Source organism: Lacerta agilis, chromosome Z, assembly GCF_009819535.1.
Source record: "Lacerta agilis isolate rLacAgi1 chromosome Z, rLacAgi1.pri, whole genome shotgun sequence".
NCBI classification, from domain to species: domain Eukaryota; kingdom Metazoa; phylum Chordata; class Lepidosauria; order Squamata; family Lacertidae; genus Lacerta; species Lacerta agilis.
The window spans coordinates 12,736,823-12,757,499 of record NC_046331.1 but is presented as its reverse complement, the minus strand read 5'-3'; the positions used below and the strand labels follow the sequence as shown (position 1 = coordinate 12,757,499).

The 20,677-nt window shown below is 44.4% G+C and overlaps 1 protein-coding gene across 3 annotated transcripts in view; it reads right to left on the bottom strand.

Annotated features, from left to right (window-relative positions):
- The window catches only part of NTNG2 (netrin G2), a 124,473-nt gene that overhangs the window by 25,640 nt on the left and 78,156 nt on the right, over positions 1-20,677 (bottom strand). For all 3 annotated transcript variants that reach the window (XM_033137391.1, XM_033137389.1, XM_033137390.1), the window contains exons 3-4: positions 18,850-19,022; positions 15,327-15,347 (exon numbers count right to left, since the gene is read on the bottom strand). In XM_033137391.1, coding sequence (XP_032993282.1) covers positions 15,327-15,347; positions 18,850-19,022 — 194 coding nt within the window. The remainder of the gene's footprint in view (positions 1-15,326; positions 15,348-18,849; positions 19,023-20,677) is intronic.

Below are 20,677 nucleotides of genomic sequence, written 5' to 3'. Positions count from 1 at the left end.
TGGGCTAAAGCATACATTTCATGGGAGCTCTAATTGTGAATTGCTTGCTCTGCATTTTTAATGTTTGGTGTTTTACTTTTTTTGTTTCTGCTGCTCTTTTTTTATGCAAGGCCAGGCACAGGCAAACTCCGGCCCTCCAGATGTTTGGGACTACAATTCCCATCATCCCTGACCACTGGTCCTGTTAGCTAGGGATGATGGGATTTGTAGTCCCAAACATCTGGAGGGCCAGAGTTTGCCCATGCCTGTGCAAGGCATTTCAACCTGATCCTCTGGAACAAAAGCTATGACTGTATGATTTTCCTTAGTAGGTTGCTTTCAGCGCAAATGTTGTTGAAAAACATCATCACCATCAAGAGCAAGGATAATATAAACAACTTACACCTTCTCTTAGCATAGATCCTTACGTAGCCAAAATTGTGCCATCCACGCACAGCACTAGAGGGTGATATTAGCACACTTTGTGAGATCTGCTAGGTGTGCAGCAGTACAAAAAGTAATTTAGGTGGGAACCCTAAACTAGGGAGGGGGCAGGTATTCCAACATAAACTACCAAGGACTGAATATGCTCAGTTGATATGGAATGCTAGAGAATGTGTGGGTGGGCGGTCTTAAGATGAAGGTCCGCATATAAATTAAATAACCAACAACAACACCTGGGATGGGGATGGAATGGAGTATCCTGGAAAAGGAGAACTCAACACTGCAAGGTTCTGTCGCAGGTCCCACTTGTAACCATCACCATCACTGCCACTGCAGAGACATGTGGCACTCCAAAATGTGACCCTTTCTAGCCTCAGTAGCTTAGCCGCTTTCTTGTCACTCTATCAAACACCCTGCTTTGCACCTGACAGTTCTTGGGGAAAGCTTTTGAGCTCGGCCTTCCCCTGTGGCACCAATTTTTTCTCCCCCCTCCCTTTTCTTCTTAGGACGGACCTGTCAATCAGTCAATAAGATCTAGGGCAAGACTCACTGCGAGGCATAGTTTAAATTCTGCTTGGGGGAAATATATAGATACCTATATAGACTCCAAAATCCAAGTGAGTTGGTTTCCCAAGGGAACAAGGAGGGATAGTAGTTTTTCATCCCCCCCCCCCATCTTAAGTTCAATGCTCCACACCTGCACATCAGTTTGTGGATTTTTTTTCTTTTTAAAGTTTCTCATTAAAATTCATCAGAATCTTTGTGTGAATTTATCCTAATATAGACACTATTGTATACAATTTTTTGCCTGACAAATATATGGTTGCAAAGCATATTTTCCCTAATTTGATGTATTTTTGAATGTTATTTTTTACACATTTTATTGCACATTTTACCCTAGTATGCACAATTTTTGTGCACATTACTTGGCTGGAATACTGCACTACAAAATGCAGAGAACTGTGGGTTTTGAAGGAAGGCTGAATTTTGTTCTGCGCATCGTTTCAAAAACTGTATTCGATAAAACTGTGTTGAAATTCGAACCAAATCAAATTTCTCCCTCCTCACGGGTACCAAAGTCTTAGTTCAGTCCCAAGTTGTTACTCACCCATTGAATATGGTTTTGAAATCCATAAAATTGTTCTTTGGAAGGATTGGGGGGGGGGAAGCCAACCCTTTTAGCCTTCCCCTTTCACAACTGCTTAAGATGTATGAAAGGGCAATTAAACTCCACTAAGCGATCTTGTGAACACTTTGCCCCCTATGCATGTGCAGGGACTCTGGACTGAATGAGATTCAAAGCTTCAGCTCTTTTGGCGTGCAAAGCAGCTGGCAGGACGGCTCGAGGGAGCACCACTTTGCAACCCAAAAAGAGCCCAGCAGAGCTGCACACCTGCTCCACCCCAGCGCCTGTCAGCTAAAAGGATCACTGTGTTTTCCTTTAGCTCTGCCAGCCTCCTCTCTGGAGAAGTGTAGCTTGACAGCTGATCTGGGCTCCTGCCAAAATATTTGGGGTGAAGGTTTTCCCCTCCATCGCATTTCCTTGTTAACTGTTGCAAGCCATGCAGAGAGAGCCTGATCTTTTGGGTAGTCTTGGGCTGGTTTTCTTTTAAGGAGAAGCTGGCAGCATTTTGTCTTCCAGTTGCTAAAAAAATAATAATGAAGATGGCTATATTCATATACCCCAGAAACTTTGCTTGTTATTCAGTTCAGTACAAAAGAATTGCCAGAGCCAGAGCTGGGTGTGCCGGGTTTTTTTTTTGTCCCAGGTGAAGCCTCCAGAAGGGCACCATTGAGGCTCCCAGCCTATGTGTGTGTGTATGCAAATGTGTATGGGGTGTGTGTGTACCAAACTGGATCTATGACCTGGCTGAAATAAAGCCTTGTTTTGCCCCTGGGATGGCTGAGAGAGAATGCGGGGTGGGCTAGGAAGAATCAAGGCAGGCCATATGGATGGAGGCAAAAGGGGAAGTAGGCATAGCTCAACTGAGCAAGAGTTGTTTTAAACGTGCTCCATCCAGTGGGGATTAGGCTTTCTGGAAAGATGGAATGGGAACAGACAAATCTGTTAGTTTTGATTTCTCTGAGATTCTAATTCTTCCAATCTTATATTCAGTTCCCTGCATTCCCACAACAGTTTTTTTTTAAAAGTCCTCTTGAAAATACACCAGCATTTTAGTGCAATTTTCCCCTGATATGCAGTTTTGCCTAATATGTACGTTTTGCAACACAACTTCCTCCAACACAATGTATTTTTATATGATATTTCCACTGCATCTATATGCACACTTTACTCTAGTAAATGCATTTTTGTACATATTACTTGGCTGGAGCACTACACTGCACAATTTCTATGACTGTTTCAGTCTGTGACTTGTTTCAGGACATGCAAATTAGGCGCATTCACCGTTGACTGAGCCAAATTTCTCCCCTATCCCTAGGCAGCAGAGAATTTCTGGGGAGTATTAGGCACCAGAGCTGATGGCTCTGATTTCTGGGAACAATCATGTACTCATGGTATTGTAAAGTTGGAAGGGACCACAAGGGTCATCTAGTCCAACCACCTGCAATGCAGGAATCTGATGTGGAGCTCGACCATGACCCTGAGATTAAGAGTCTCATGCTCTACCAACTGAGCTATCTCATGCAGGCCCAACCTCTCTAGAGTTCATCCCTTCTTAGTTTTCTTTTTTTATTGCTGTAGTTCAGTGATAGGCATCTATCCTACATGCAGAAGGTCCCAGGTTCCATCCCCAGTATATCCAGTTAGGGTATCCCCTGCTTGAAGACCTGGAGAGCTGATTCCCCTCATCATAGATGATGCTGAGCTGGATTGTCCGATGGCCTCACTTAAGATAAGGCAGCTTGCTATGTTCCCATGTAAGACTCCCAAAATGACTGCAGGGCAAAATAACTGGCATCTGCAAAGCCACCAGCAGTTACAGTTTCTGTCTTCCAAGTAAGCCAGCTTCTGTGTTTGGCCATTGGATGCTGTGCCTTTGCGCCCGGAGCCCTTGTCCTCCTTTCACACAGCCTCCGAGATCAGAGGAAATTAAAGCAGCACGAAGCCATGAACCAGACTTGATATCCCTCTGACCCCTGACAGCTCTGAAACAGGTGGACCATGGGACACCTTCTGAGCCAGGTGGCTCCAATCCATGGGAGGGCAAAGAAAGCCTTACTACCTGGACGTTGCCATAGCAACTGTCCTGCCAATCCTTGTCTCTGTGTTGTATTTGATCATCCAGTGATCAGAGCCTGCCAGTTCTTTTGCTATGAATCCTGCTGTTGGGCGCTTGTGGGCTAAAAAGCTGGGATGTTACAGCACATAAAACTCCAGACTCCCCAGCTGGGGTGCTGAAATAAACATCTGTCTGCCAAGCCCAACAAAAAGAGTCAAATTTGTGCCAATGGGGAATTTCTCTGCAATTCAAGTAACTAATACCCTGTCTGATCCCTCAAGTTTTGGCAGGGGTGGTGGTGGAAGCATTTGGGGTGATGGCATGGAGCCTCTTATTTTATTTCCACTTAATTATTCATTAAACCATTCTAGACTACCTCTTGGTTCTAAGAAGTGCCCATGACAATGAAACCGCACTTCAAATTTACAACAATAATAAATAAATAAAAATAGCAATTTCAGCCACTGTAAAACAGGAGTGGGGGGGGCACAAGAACATAAGCAGATAAAATTCACACATATTAAAAACCTGGCGGAATGGAAATGCCTGACCTGCCTGCCTAAAAAGACATTAGTGATCTCACATGGGAGGGAATTCCACAACTGTTGGGCCTCCACCAAAATGACCCTGTCACACATCCTTGTTAATGATATCAGCCCTAGTGGGGGAAAGGGACGCGGGTGGTGCTGTGGTCTAAACCAGTGTTTTTCAACCACTGTTCCGCGGCACACTAGTGTGCCGCGAGATGTTGCCTGGTGTGCCGTGGGACAAATTGAAAAATTCAAGAGAATTACTTTATATATAGTCAATATAGGCACAGAGTTAAATTTTTTTAACATTTTCTAATGGTGGTGTGCCTTGTGATTTTTTTCATGAAACAAGTGTGCCTTTGCCCAAAAAAGGTTGAAAAACACTGGTCTAAACCACTGAGCCTCTTGGGCTTGCCGATTAGAAGGTCGGTGGTTCGATTTCCCGTGATTGGGTGAGCTCCTGTTGCTCGGTCCCAGCTCCTGCCAACCTAGCAGTTCGAAAGCACCCCCAAAAAGTGCAAGTAGATAAATAGGTACCGCTCCGGTGGGAAGGTAAACAGCGTTTCCGTGTGCTGCTCTGGTTTCACCAGAAGCGGCTTAGTCATGCTGGCTACATGACCCAGAAAAACTGTATGTGGACAAACACTGGCTCCCTCAGCCAGTAAAGCGAGATGAGTGCTGCAACCCCAGAGTCGTTCGTGACTGCACTTAAGTGTCAGGGGTCCTTTACCTTTTTTGTGGAGTGGGGGAACCTGGAGCAAGGCTCAAGGAATTGTGCACTGTGTGATGCAGGACTCAGAAATAGAGCATATGCTCAGTGGTAGAGCATTTGTTTTGTATGGAGGTGGTTCCAGGTTCAATCCTTAGCATCTTCTGTCTATTGATGTTAGCTAAACAACTTTGCTGTGTTGTTTTCAAAGCTTGCTAAAACCATCTTTGTTTGTTTTGGCAAGGTAGGCTATATGTAATTTTACTATGTGCCATTCTTTTAAAATTGCTGATTTATATTTTGATTTTTAAAAATTATGTCAATTTGTTTTAAATGTTTGCGTTCGTCAGTAGTTTTAATGCATATTTTAGATTGCTCTTTGTAAAAAAGAATAGATTGCTCTTTGTAACTCACTTAGAGGCTTTCTTTCGAACAAGCAGTATATATATACAGAAAGAGAGAGAGAGAGAGAGTTAATGAATGTATGAGAATTGTGGCAAGAGAAATGTTTGCTAACGTCACATTTCTACCTGTGCTTATTCCCCCACCTGCTCTGCACAGGTGGCACTGAGACATTTTTCTTCCTTTTACATTTTATTTTTAAAAGCTTCTCTTTTCCCACCCTTTTCGCTTTTGCAAGTTGACGTCCAGTTTTGAACCAACCTGGAGAGGAAAGATTTCTGGAGCCTTGAGCTGGCTTAGCCCTTAAGGGGATGTGGGAGAAGAAGGGTTAAGAATCACAGGATCAACTAATTAGGTTTAACTGTGTCAAACCAGGATGGCATATTAGCCTAATTACTCTCGCCCTCTGATTGGCTTGTGGGAGGGGCGGTGTTCCTGAATGCCCTGGGTAAAGGAGCTTCTAATTAAAGCATTTTCACCCCATGTTTCAGCAACTGACTATGCCACCTTTTTGCACTCAGTGCTGTTTGCTCTCCCTCGCAGATGGTATGAGGAAAGAGGCTGAGGAGGAGGGGTCCATAGCATGATGGCAAAGCATGCACTTTGCATGCCAAAGGTCCCAGATTTAATCCCTCCATGTCTGTTGTAAAAAGAAGATCAGCTACTAGGTGTCTGGGACTCTGGAGAGCCACTGCTGATTAGAGTAGACCAAGCTTTGCCAACCTGGTTCTCTCCCCCCCACCCACCCACCCCAGGATGTTTCTGGAATCCACTACCCACCACCCTGGCTGTTGGGCATGTTGGCTGAGGCTGATGGGAGTTGGAATCCAACCACATCTGGAGAGCACCATTTGGGAAAAGTTGGAGTAGATTATACTGGGGTAGCCGGACTTAGTATAAGGCAGCTTCCTATGTTTGTTATGTTATATTATGAGATTGAGGGGCAGGCTCAATGAAGGGGCTTAATGAAACCAAAAATGGCCTTAATAGTCACGAAAAAGCTGTCAAGCAGCCAGCTTGAGAAGCCCCCCCTCCCTTTCTTTCTAAGTTTTAGAGTATAACATTTATTAAGTTTGTTTTTTCTAAATAAGGCAGTTCAAGTTCACCTATAAGAACTCCATGCTCTACCATGTTCCTCCATGATTTTTCTACCCTGCCTTTAAAGACAACGAAGTTGTTTGCCATCACTACATCCTAGAGCAAAACTCCATTATTTAGCTATGCACTGAGCAAAGGTACTTTCCTTTCTCTGCCCCGATTCCCCCAGCGTTAAGCCTCACTGGATGAAAACCCTATAGTATCTAACATTATGCAAGAGGGAGAAGAACATCTTGCTGTCCACTTTCTGTATGCCTCCAACATCCTCCGCCTATTTTGCCTTTCCCTCCTGAGCTAAAAAGCCTCAAATGTTGCAACCTTTCCTTGTCAGGGAGCTTGCTCCATCCCCTTCATCATTTTTGGTTGTTGCCCTTTTCTGCACATTTTCCAGCACTACAATACCCTTTCAAAATCACGACACCCGGAACGGTACACAGCATTCTAATCCAAGCACCTAAGAAGAGCCTGGCTGCTGGATCAGGCCAAAAGACCCCTATAGTCTAGCTTTCTATTCTCTCAGTGGTCAACCAGATGCCCCCAGTGGGAAGACAACAAGCAAGAAGACCTGAGTAGAACACCAACGCTTTCCTTACTCGCGTTTCCCAGCAACAGGTATTCAGAGCCATACTGGCTCCAAGAGTGGAGGTCAATGTCGATTTGTATATAGGCACTTGTCAAAAGCTACCTATTATGACAGGCTTCACACTCCAGTTGAAATTGTTTGGAACAAGCCGAGAATAAAACTCCTGCCTGCCTGATGCCCACCAGCCCTCTTGACATTGGCTATGAGGACAGAAACCTCCCGCGGAGCAGAAGGGCAAAAGCTCGCTTGATCTTGATTTTCAGTACGAATACAGACCGTGAAAGCGGGGCCTCACGATCCTTCTGGCTTTTTGGGTTTTAAGCAGGAGGTGTCAGAAAAGTTACCGCAGGGATAACTGGCTTGTGGCGGCCAAGCGTTCATAGACCTTACCTTGGATGTTTTCAGGAGGTTCCCTTGGCACAGGCTTGGGTTTCAAGACTGGTCTCGCTGAGCTCCTAACAGCTTTGGTGTTTCAGCAGTTGGAAAGAATATTTCATTTTAAGGCAGTACTGTGGCTTATTGTAAAAGACTCCCAAAGACTACTTAGAAGCAGAATTCACGTATAGCTGGGATGGGTAAAGAGAGAGGTAGAGATGGAGTTTGAGAGATTTATGACTTGGTCTGCATAAACACCATACATTTAAAGCACACGTGCACCAAAAATCCTGAGAACAGCAGCTTCTTAAGGCTGCTGGGAATTGTGAGAGGTAAACTACAGTTCCCAGGATTCTTTGAAAGGAAATTATGTGCTTTAAATGTGCTTTAAATAAATGGTGTGTATATGGGCTGAGATTGAGTCACACCCACGCCGTACAACTAAAGCACATGGCTATCCCCTAAAACCCTGGGAACTGTAGTTTACCCACACAAAGCTACAATTCCCAACACCATAACAAACCACAGTTCCTAGGATAATTTTTTTTGGGGGGGTGGGAGTCATGTGCTTTAAATGCATGCTATGGATGTGGTCATATGCTGGTAATGTTTTATGCCTTTGCAAAAAAAAAAAATTTATTTAAAGCCTAAGACTGGCAGGGAGGACCCACGGCATTTTGCTACCTGAGGTGAAGAAACAAGATGGTTCCCACTCACCTGTTCCTTCCTCATATAAGAACTGACCATAATGTCAGTTGTACCTTACTGCAAGATTAGCAGCAATGGGACAGAGTCTACCATTACTGCCTCCAAGATGAGTATATCAGGTGAGTTGAGGACATATAGAGAAGGCAGAGTGGCACACACAACAGTGGCCTCTAAACACCTAATTATTGACTCCTCCCTGCTCTACAGCATCTGCCCACCGAGGCAGCTGCTTGACTTTGCCTACTGGGAGGGCCAGCCCTGTTCCCTCTCCACTGGATTGGATTCTTGTCCTTCCTTTCTTACAAGACAGTCCTCAACATAGATTATGCAACTGTTTCCTTGTACACTCATGTACACCAGGGGACAGTAAGCTTTTCTGCCTTCTGCCTTTTTTTCTTTTTCTTTTTTGACATGCAGAAGGTCTCAGGTTCAACCCTCAGCAGAGGCCACAGCCTCAAATCCTGGAGAGCTGCTGCTAGGCTGTGTAGACAATACTGAGCTTGGTTGACCAATGGTCTGGCTCACTACAAAGCAGCTTCTTATGTTCTTATTTGGGAAGGGGCCATGTAGCTCAGTGGCAGAGCATCTGCTTTGCACACAGAAGGCCCCAGTTTCAATCCCCGACATCTCCAGGTAGGGCTGGAAGTGTTTCCTGCCTGAAACCCTGGAGAGGCACTGCCAGTCAGTGTGTACACAATACTGAGCTAGATGGGTCCAATGGTCTGACTTGGGTAAAGGAAGCTTCCCATGTTCCTGTCCTAGAACAGAAAGCACCATAGCACAAACTTGGAAGGGCAGGGGGCGGGTATCATTGGTGATACATTAATAAATAAATAAACAACCCCGATGGCAATTTTTAGGTGCCTTTGTGAACCAATGTCAGTCATGCACATTTCAGGCAAGCAGAAAACATACAACAGACTGGGTGTCACAAAGGGAATTGTCCTATGCTTTAAGCAACTTCTAATCTACATACCACACTGGTTTCTCTTTGCACAAGCAACTACATACAAGCTTCCAGGGGAACTGCCTGGTTTCCATGGTCTTCTCACATCACCACAGTAGTGAGCTGAGAACAGTCACTTCAGCTATTAAATCAGGCGTAGGCAACCTAAGGCTCATGGGCCGGATGTGGCCCAATTGCCTTCTCAATCTGGCCCGCGGACAGTCCGGGAATCAGTGTGTTTTTACATGAGTAGAATGTGTCCTTTTATTTAAAACACATCTCTGGGTTATTTGTGGGGCCTGCCTCGTGTTTTTACATGAGTAGAATGTGTGCTTTTATTTAAAATGCATATCTGGGTTATGTGTGGAGCATAGGAATTCCTTCATATTTTTTTTCCAAAATATAGTCTCCCCCCCCCATGGTCTGAGGGACGGTGGACCGGCCCATGGCTGAAAAAGGTTGCTGACCTTAGATGCACCTGCCAAAATCCTGAGTCTCAATCCCATCTCACCAGCTGTGCATGCAGGCCACAGAGCTGAAACCAGACAAAATAATCAAACCCTGCCTTTTGGGGGGAGGTGGTGTCTGTGGAAAGCAAGAGTTACACATGGAAAGCAAAGCAGGTGTCCTAACAGTTATCAGGTGTGGCCAAATATGTCAACTTCAGTTTCTCACTTTTCCCATCTGAATTTCAGTTCTTTACATTTCTATCTCAGTTTGTGAATTCCCCAACCCCCAAAGAAGTCCTAATGAAAATGCATCACCATTTTAGTGCAAATTTCTCCTAATATCCGATGCAATTTCACCCAATATGCACTTTTTTTTTAGCAATGCAGTTTCTCCTAAAGCAATGCATTTCCGTATATTGTTTTCACAAATATATGCATGCTTTACCTCTGGTATATGCATTTTTGTTACCTTACTTGGCTGGAAAGCCATCTTGCAAAATTTGGAGAAGTGAGAATTCTGAAGGATGGCTGCCTTTGGGTTTGTGTGTAGTTTCAGAAAGTGTGAATTGTGAGTTCAAGTTCTAGCCAACTCCAAGCAGACCCACTGAAATGAATGGGCAGAAGTTAAGCATGTCCATTATTTTCAATAGGTATACTCTGAGTAGGATTAGCATGGGCAGCAACACTTCACTTTTAAATGCAAACTGAATCAAAATTCTCCTCCATTTCTACTATATGCTGAAGCAGCTCCTAAGCATCACCCTGAGACCACTAGTGGGGTGCTAGCTATGACAGCTTGTCTCAGCAGAGTATTTCCTACCTTCAGTTCCTGCATCAGTCTTGGCCGGGGAGGAGCTGGCTTGCAAGGGGGCCACGCCAGAAGAGCTGGTTGTTTCTTGCAAAAGCAATATAGGAGAGTTGTATTATGCTAGGGATTTAAAGCATCGCTACTTTGGTCTTACGGATGTCTCAAGAAATATTGCACCAGGCGCTTTAGGTGATGAAAATCCACTATAGCAAAGTCTTCACCTTCGTAGTGAGGCCATCTGGACCTGCCCAAACTCTGCTCATACCCTAAAGCTGCCTGTAGATGGAAGTAGATGAGACCGCAAGGTTCTGAATTCCACTAGACTCCCAGAAATGGGAATCCAGAATCTGATTCTAGAGTCAGCCACAGAAACTGAGCAGAATCCAGCAAAGCTCCAATGGAGGCTCTGTTGATCCATGGAGGCTTTGTTGGCTCAGTTTTTACAGAACAGGGGAAATGTGCACTCCCAGAAGCCTCTTGAGCTGATGTGGTGGACATGGCACCCTACAATGCTGATTAAGCCACTGGAACCGTAGTGGAACCCACTGGATTCCAGTTTTTTCCAGAAATGTGGTGGCACCCTCCCGAAAGAACTACATTTTTCATATGCTACAGCAGCGGTCATGTATATCAAGGAGGGGCAGTGGCTCAGACACGATTTCCTGCCAAATGTACCCATGCTGTATCATCCCATGATGCACAAGGACGTATCTCTTCTTGCACACTCCAGCCAACACCAACACCAGGAAAGAGCTGGGTTGCTGGGCAAAATACGAAGTGCCTGAACCTGCTCCCAGAGTGCAATCAAATGCTATTAATGCTCAATCCACAAGGAGCATGTGGGATGTGGGAAGTCACAATGAGAGACCTTTGGATCCTGTCACCTCTGACTAGGGATGGAAGAATCAGTTTCTTCGTTTTCCAATCTTAAATTTGGCTCTGCAACGTTTCTGCAGCAATTTGCAATTTTTCTTTTTAAAACCCCTAATGGGATCCCCCCCCCCAGCATTTTAGTGTGGATTTCCCTTAGAACAGATTTTTATATGCAGTTTTGACTAATACAGACATTTATGCAAGCAATTTCTCCCTATATGATGCGTTTTTATATGTTTGTCTCATTAATATTTTTTATTTTTAGGCAAACTTTACCCTAACATATGCATTTGTGTAAACATTATTTGGTTGTAGAACTGCCTGGCAATTTTTTATATATATAATTATGAATTTTGAAGGATGCCTGTGTTTTGGTTATTATATTGTTTTTTCAGAAATTGGAAATTTGATAAATTTGGCTTTAAATGAGAACCTAATCAAATTTCTCCCCTATCCCTACCGCTGACAAAAGAATTTATTCGGGAGCCAGTGCTTTCCCCACATCAATTTTACGAGTCATCAGTCTCTGCTCAGAAATATAAAAAGCAGTGGCAGAAAAGGGATTAATTTGAAAACAAAAACAAAAACCAAAACTCAATTTAAGTAACCTAAAGTGGAATGTGGAAGAAGACTGGGTCAAGAAGTGTGTTCAGCTGAAAAATCTGAAACGACAGAGACGTAATTTTCTAGCCAGTATGGCTGGATCATAAACAATTTAGAAGGATATACTTTTTCATTTTTTTTAAAAAAAGTTTTTCATTTTTTAAAGCCACACATTAAAGGTGGATAACAGATAGTGTGTCCTGTTGAAATGGGAGACAGAAGCCAATTGATATTAATAAGGGCGTTAAATCAGAGTACTGTGACAGCCCCCGTCAAATTGGCAAGGGCTTAATTAGAGTCACAATAAAAAGCCAACCCGGAGGCATTTTGCTTTTTAGTCATTCACACACACCTCCACTGGCTCAGCTTTTACAGAACAGGGGGAATTATTAATTCACTTTATCCTGAGATGTTTAGCCTTGTGTCTCGGTGACATTCATGGATGGTTTTACATTGCAATCAGGCAAGCATGAGCGAACGGCAGAGATGGAGATGGGGGCAGCTGGGGCCAGGGTCGGTACCAGCGCCTGGCTCCCTCAGGCAGGTGCTAGTGCCTAAGCAACCTAGCAGGGTTATCAGCAATGAAGGCTGGTCCATGAGGGTGAGTGGGGCACCGTCTCAGAAACCTCAGCCTGCCCTCATGTGCGTGCTTTCTTACCACCACAACTCCTCTGGTTCAGTGGTGGCTGGTGCCCACTGAGACTAGTAAGAGTGGAGGGCAGGGAACCCAACTGAGACTAGTAAGAGTGGAAGGCAGGCAAAGCCAACTATTGTCTGTTGTCCAAGTATTGTCTCCATCCTCCTCCCTGCTGAGTTTTGCAAGGGCAAAACTGTGAGTAAGGAGGAGGAAATTGGCAGACAATTCTGCTACCCCCCTGAACTGGTTATAAGTAAGAAAACAGGCAAGTGTAGAGTGGATGATGATGTTGGAGGAGTAGTGCCCCATATTCTGTAAGGGATCAACCTTTATATGATTCTATGATTCACTGCCTTGGCTCTTCTACCCACCCCGGGCAATAAATAGCTATTTTCCCTTGGAAGGCAAAAGGCAGGGATATGGGAAGATAAAGGTTTAAGCACCTCCTACTCACCACCATTGGTCTAATGAAATAGCTTCAGAAGCTGCTTTTGCTTTTTTAAAACAAACAAACAAACAAACAAAAAACAACTTAACCCAGAAAATGGCTAGTGATGGGAAGGTCTCTCTGTTTTCCATACTATGCAGTCTGGGGCTGCCCTGGTTGGTTTATTGTTGCTTTTGGGTGTACTGCAGAAAAGCAAGCACTAGCTAAGGAACTAGGAGCACCAAGCTATCTGTAAAATATACCTGTTTTTATCTCTGCCTCTTGCACAGGCACAGAAGGAGGGAGATCAGCTGGTTGCTTAACAGTGGCTGCTCAGAGGGTACAAAAGAATCACACACACACACACACACACACACACACACACACATTAAAAGAGAAAGTACAGAGAAAGATTCTCAGCAGTGTTTGAAAAGACTAGCATGAAAAATTATGGAGAAACTTAAAGCACAGTATAACCATCTGTATAAAATCTCATAGATAATTCCTGAGTTAGCAGGGCTACAAGATTAATCAGTTCAACCTGTAGATTAATCAACTCAAGTTTCAGTTGACTAACTGGCGAGGGCAAATTTTAATCAATGATGTTCACATGTCAACAGTACAACTCAGAGTTACTGCTACAGAACTCCTGGGTATTTCAAAGGATTGTGGGATATTATTTTTATATTTTATATTTATATCTTGAGTTTTCTACAAGAAGATTTAGGAGGTGTCACTGTGAAGTGGGTAAGGCTGAGAGGGAATGACAGGTCACCTATTGAACTTCATGGCTGAAATGGGTACTTTAACCAAAGACACTGTTTCAGACTGATGGCTAGATACACTAAATTGTGGTGGCTAACCTGTGGCCCTGCACCTCATCAGAGCATCTGTTATTTCGCTCACCTTATCAGAACACCTGCCCTTTTGCCACATCACCAGAGCACCCACCCTTTCACCCACCTCATCATAGCACCCATTCTTTAAGGCGTTACTGCAGCTGCTGCCCTAAAGGAAAAGAAGCTGCACATTATTAATGTGTGCTGTCCTGCCAATGCCCTTCTCTGTATTAATTAGGTCTGAAAACAAACAAGCACTTTTGCTGACAAATGGAAAGAATTGAGCTGAAGCACAAGGTAATTTCCCCCCACGTACCCCAACCCACACTTACAAGGCAAGTGAAGAGGCAAGCTAGTAAGGCTAGAGTCATCCTTCTATGGCATTATTTGTTGCTACTTAACATAGTGAAGCAGCAAAGAAAGCTGTTGCAGAAGGGAGGGGGCGACAGAAGACTGAACAGCAGAACCAGCTCTAGTAGATCTACATGAGCAAGTAAGGGGATGAGGAGCTTGTGCCTAGCAAACTACAGCTTGGCACCCACCTGGCTGCTGAGTTGTAACAAGTGTGGTGGTAGTAGTAGGAGCAGCAGTGGTAGTGGTAGTAGTAGTAGGAGGAGCAGCAGCAGTGGTAGTAGTAGGAGCAGCAGCGGTGGTGGTGGTGGTAGTAGTGGTAGTAGTAGTGGTGGTAGTAGTAGTGGTGGTGGTGGTGGTGGAAGTGGTTTTGGGAGTTGTAGTGGTAGTAGCTTTTGTGGTAGTAACTCGCTTTGATCGCTCATTTGCTAACAAAACAAAAATAAGGATTGGGATGGGGAGAGGAGAGGAGAAAGAAACCATAGGGTAGTTTTCTCAGGACTTCTTTTCAAGTTATATTCAAAGTACTAAGCCTTTCTGGCAGTATCTTGGGCCATATCAACAATACACACTTATGGTACAATCCAATGCATGGCTACTCAGAAGTAAGTATCATTGAGCTCATTTGTGAGCACTTATTTGAACCCGGTGGATTGTATCCAATGCAACTGGCATTCAGAGGCATACTGACTCTGCCAGCGGAGGTAGTAGCCATCAATAGCTTAATTCTCCATAAAATTGCCTAATTCTGTTTTAAAGCCATCCCAGTTGGTGACCATTACTATATCTTGTGAGTGTGAATTCCACAGTTTAACTCTATGTTGTGTGGAAAAAGTAGGTCCATATACTGAGCTGAAATGTCCCAATATTTCTTCCTCTTAATACACAAACACACACACACACACACACACACACACACACACACACACACACACACACCATGGCACACCTTAGTCTAATGAAAGTGAAAGAGACCAGTTTCTGTAGCTGAAAAATCTTAAACACATTTTTCTCCTAGTGGCAGCGAGAACTTAATGTCCTGCCTGTGATACTTGAGGGGAAAAGTTCACGGCATCCACTGGTGATTTTGGAAACACACACACACTTTTATTTCCTTCCCTTCCGCTGTTCTAACAAACCTCATGGGGAGGGGAAAACAAGCCAGAGCAGCAGAGACAATGAGGTTACTGAAGTCAAAGGAGGTTCTTTTGACAGGATGGGAAATGAGGCACAATTAGAGAGGAGCAGACATATTGCCCGGAAGGTGCTAATGGACAGTGAAAACAGCCGCTCTTTCTCCCCATCAAGGAACGTGCACAGGGAGAAGGGACCATGCACCAAACATGTCAAATCCCAGAGTTTCAAGTTTCATTTTCTACTTACTGCCAAAGTTTGGAGCTGCACCTGGAAGAAAAGAAGAAGGGCAAGGGGGGAAAAAGAGGATCAGCAAATACAAAGAAGGGCATGGAGCTAATTAACTGGAAGCTTGCTCATTAGCACACGGATGTCAAGGCAGCTGGCACAGGGCAAAACACAGAGGTGGGGTTTGCACCCAGGTAACCTGCAGTGACCTGTGGGGATCAGCCAACTGATAACCTAACTTATTAGTGCTCTTTTACTTTGCCCTGTGTCTGGGTAGGGTCATATATATTTGTCAGTTTTGGCATAACAGCTTATTACTAATAAGTCATATTTCAAGTGCATGAAATTTAGCACAGTGGTACCTTGTGTTACCTTCTCATGGCCACCTCATGAGAAGAGAAGACTCCCTGGAAAAGTCCCTGATGTTGGGAAAGATGGAGGGCACAAGGAGAAGGGGACGACAGAGGATGAGATGGTTGGACAGTGTTCTCGAAGCTACTAACATGAGTTTGGCCAAACTACGAGAGGCAGTGAAGGATAGGCGTGCCTGGCGTGCTCTGGTCCATGGGGTCACGAAGAGTCGGGCACGACTGAACGACTGAACAACAACAACCTTGTGTTATGGACGGGATCCGTTCTGGAGGCCCGTCTGTAACGTGAAATGCCCACAACTTGAAGAGCTGCGTCTGCGCACGTGCGTGGCACGATTTGGTGCTTCTGCGCATGCGCGAGCAACGAAACCCAGAAGCAACCCGTTCCAGTACTTCCTGGTTGCCGCAGGACGTAATGCAAAAAGACGCAACATGAAGCGGAGGCAACACGAGGTATGACTATACAATTCTTACTAGTGCTCAGCTAGAATGTGGGGTGTGGGTGGGTGGGTAGAGATGGGACAGGCAGTTCTGCAGAATGCTTCATTAGAACTGCAGTGCTCATGTAACCAATATAAAAATTATTTCCTTTATACCAGCAAGTTATTTTGCTCTTCATGACAGCACATAGCTAAATGGGGTTGCCTAGCTATAATTGTGAAGTCATCAAAGCCAGTATGTGATCCCTGGTTGGTTGGTTGGTTTGGGCGGGGGGGGGGGGTGTCATGTGAAGGAAGCAAGGGGGGGAAATAGTAAAACAGCAGCAGAAGTGAAAAACCATGGGGATAGGGTGCCTGTAAATAGTTGAGAAGTGTTAGAAAACATATTGAATTAAAGACCTGGGGAAGGGTTTGACACCTGCAAAATCACAGTGACTGAGGAGACAATCAGACACAGAGAGCATTCATCTAAGTACTCACTCTTACCACCTTTGTCTTCACAACAGGCTGTTGTTCCCATGTTACAGATGGTGACTGAGGCTAAGAAACTACCTTGTGAGTGGCTGAGATGTCACCCAGTGACATCAAGACCAAGTACTTGAACAAAAGTTTTGTTTTGTGGGTTGAGCTGCACGGTTTGACTGTAATGACTCTCTTGAGTCTTGACCTTCAAACAAGCAGCAGTCTCAGTTTTAGGCACCTCCTGAAAATATATTTTGGCTCAGGCTTTTCCAAACTCCTAAGCTTGGATTTTTGCTCTACATGGCAGGGTTAAAATAGGCAGGTCTGCCACAATTATATATGCGAAGCAACTATTAGAGGACCAGGAGTCCTGTCTTAATTTCCTTTGGTTTATCTAACACTGGGAAACAAGGCTATGGACATTCACAGGTGAACAGAAAGGTAGGAAAGTCCCCCCCCCCCATAAACATAACCTGCAGATTCCCAATTTTCATTTAAATAACAACAACAACAACAACAAGCTTCTTGCATTTGTTGAGCCTGAGTTATGAGGCAAAATGCATGGGCACTATTCTTCTTAAATTTTGTGAGATTCTAGCCTGTTCCACCTGTTTCAGTGTTTGACTTTGCACACGCCCCAGAAAAATCCCTATAGACACCCATGGCCTGGGCTTGCAGATTCTGGCTCTATGCAGGACACCTGGGCTCTGTGTTACAAGTGTGAGAAGCAAGCATAATGGAATAATGGAGAGCCAGCAACTCCTGGTGCCTGTCAGCACCAAAAAGAAAAAAAACTAACTCTCCGTCGCTCCTTTGAAAGATCGTAGGCACTCAGCAGCAGCTGACAAGCTTGTTCCCTTTCAAAGGGCCCACGTCTTCAAGTTCCTGGCAAAAACAAAGCATTCCTGTCATGGCCTTTTGAGACTGGATTTCTGCTTTGATCACCCTAAAGCCAGTACATTTCTCTCTCTCACTCAAAGGTGGGAAGGAAGGACGGAACAAAATGTGGCATCTTTGGGAAATGCTTTAGGATGCTTAAAAAGCCAGTGGTGTGGCAGTTGCTCTTCCCCCATGACAAAGGCAGGAAGAAAGGTGTGCAGAGGCCACAGGAAGAACTGCGAGCAGAGGGGAGTCCTCTTTACCATCCTTTGGACCCCCTGGAAAATTCACCACACCAAATCTGCTGTCACCTGGAACTGGATTTGTGCAGTACCACTGATTTGAGTGCTGAATGGGACCCAGTGGTGGCCAAACTGAGGAAGCTCCATCAGACCTGGGTACCTGCTCATAAAGCTTAGTGGGGGAGGCTAGGGTCACATTCACACCATGCATTTTAATCCCTATGATACTGCTTGAAACAGTCATGGTTCCCCCCCCCAAAGAATTCTGGGAACTGTAGTTTGCTATGGGAGCTGAGTTGTTAGAAGACTCTTCTCTTCGCCCACAGAGCTACAGTTCCCTGGGAAGAGGGATTGATTGTTAAACTACTGTAGGAACTGTAGCTCTGTGGGGGAAGAGAAGAGTCTCCTAAGAACTTTCAGCACCCTTAACAAACTACAGCTCCCAGAATTATTTGGAGGAAGCTAAAGATAGGGCTTTAAATGTTTGGGGTGAATGTGGTGCAGGGTGATGATAGCAGGTTCTAGGAACCCTCCTTGTGGTGGGATTCTGAGGGGTGATATCTCTGAGTTTGTTGGGCCCCTGGGTGAGGACCAGGGCCCTAGAGGTGTTGAGTAGGGAAGTGTGTCAGAAGGAGAAAGAATTCATATAACAATCTGTCTGTCTGTCTGTCTGTCTATCCACATGCGCGCGCACACACAAAATATAAGATCATGCAAACATAGGGAAATCCTGCTGGAACAAGGCAATGGTCCATCTCCAACATCCTGCACTTACAGGGGCCACCCAGATGCCCATTGGAAGCCCACAAGCAGGATTTGAGCACCAGAGCACTCCCTCCACCTCTGGTTTCCAGAGCTAGTAATTATCAATAGTCACTGCCTAGCAATTTGTATTTGTGATTTTATCTTATTTTTGTACCATTTGTTGTTTTCATTTTCTGTGGAAGACTTAGATATATTTTTATAGTACCTGACTCTAGCCTGGGCAGCTATCCATGGTCCTGCTTCTTGGCCAAGCATTGCTGATACTCCCTGCAGACCCTTGTTCATAACAGGACTGGTGCTCAGCAGTACCAGCAATGCAGAAAGACCACTTGAGGGAGAGGAGGGGGGCAGGATAAAATCAGCACAGTTTTGCTCAGCTACTTACAGACATTAGCAGAGCCATTGGGGCGGGGCAGGTAGGATCCTGCCCGCCAAGACTTGCTGCGGAAGTTCTTCTTGCACCGCCCACAGTCCTGACCGGTTGTGTTGTGCTCACACTCACACTGGAGGCTTCCCTCTTTGAAGGTGCACAGATTGGCATGGAGGTTGCATTTACACCTACAAGAGGAACAGAGGAGACAGACTGGCTATGATTGGCTCTTATTTTATTCATCCATTGAAGTCTTTAAAAATGTATAAATGCTCTTTTTCAATTTCAGCTGACAAAAAGCCATGGACACATCACAGAAACGTTACAATATAAAAGCATTAGAAATTCATCAAAACGCCACAATTTCTGAACTGTGACGAAAACAGGTGATGGATTAAAGACAGTGCTGTGCTGCATTTTTCTGTTGTTTTGTTTGTTTTACTGGTCTCTATTAACCAATGAGAAAAGAAATTCAACTTGAAAATTGTCAAAGCAGGAGTGAAAATTTCAGTGTCATTCTTACGAGTGCAGTGTGTGGGGGGGGGGCAGTTATATTGCTTATCTTGCTTTTGAAGTGGTCAAGTGTTTCTGCAGGTATCCTTTCTTTCATTCTACAAATAATCACACCAGCTGCATGTAACCTGCACCCTCCCCAGGTGCCCATGTTTCAATCAAAGCCCAAGGAGAAAACCATGAGGTAACTGATGGGCTTTTTTCATAGCAGGAATCATAGGCAGCTAGGGAGGCTTCAGGTGCTAGAGAACTGTTTAGAGGGAGAAGACAGGTGCACCCGGCTTTTTGTGTGCTTGCATGTGTCTTTTTGCACCAGGTGAAAACCTTGATATTTTATGGGCCTTCATGTGATGATCAGCACCAAAGTCAAGTTCCATTTGCAGGAGAAGTGATAGTGTATAACAAGTTCTATAGTGCAATTTCTTTTTTCATTAATGGATGGCAAATGGCAAAAAAAAGGACAGAGAATTTTTTTGGGCACAGTACTAACGCAGACACAGAGTACGAGTCATGCAGCCTTCCGCCTTCCCTCCCTGGACTCGATTTTTGTTCCATTCACTTGTTCCATCCATGTAAACTTTTAAGTCCTTCCATTACCTTCTCATGTTTGACACATGAGCTTCTTTAGAGTCAAAGCCTTTTACACAGATAATTGATGTTCCAAATCAAATAATCAATGCATATGCAAGTAACGATCAGAGAATGCCTCTCATTACAACTCAGGGCCCATTTACAATGGCTTCTCCATTTCCAAGGCTGACTGGAGTTGTTAATAGTCAATCATGTTCAGTTCAAAATAGATCCACACACACAGCACTTTGGCTTCTTAAAGGTTCCTGAAAGTGGGATATAACCTAATGCTCCCAGTGTTCATGGCTAGTTTAATGGTAAGAGACAGCCAGGAGTAAATAAAGAGAGAAAGAAGTGAAAACATGAAAGAAGCAAGGATAATTTATTGTAAACCACCCATATAACTTCAGTATAGAAGTGTAATAAATAAAAACCATTCCCTCTATTGCAGTCTTCAGGCACTGAGTGTCAGTCCTTACATAGCTAAAACAGCACCACCCATACACAACAGGCAGGTGTCAATTGGGCTCAGGGTGACCTCAGGGTGTGCAAAAATACAAACACACATTTAAGCAAAGGGCAGGGGGAAGAAGTGGAATCCTGAAACAGACTCTTCAGGCAGAAGTTAAAAACAGTAGGTGAGGTTGGGGCAGATACACCCAAAGTGCCCTCCCAGTTGACCATGGTGGGGTTTAACTAAATCCTTGTTTAAATTTCAAGGGCATTAGGAATGCAATGGTAAGCTGCAGGCATTCCACCA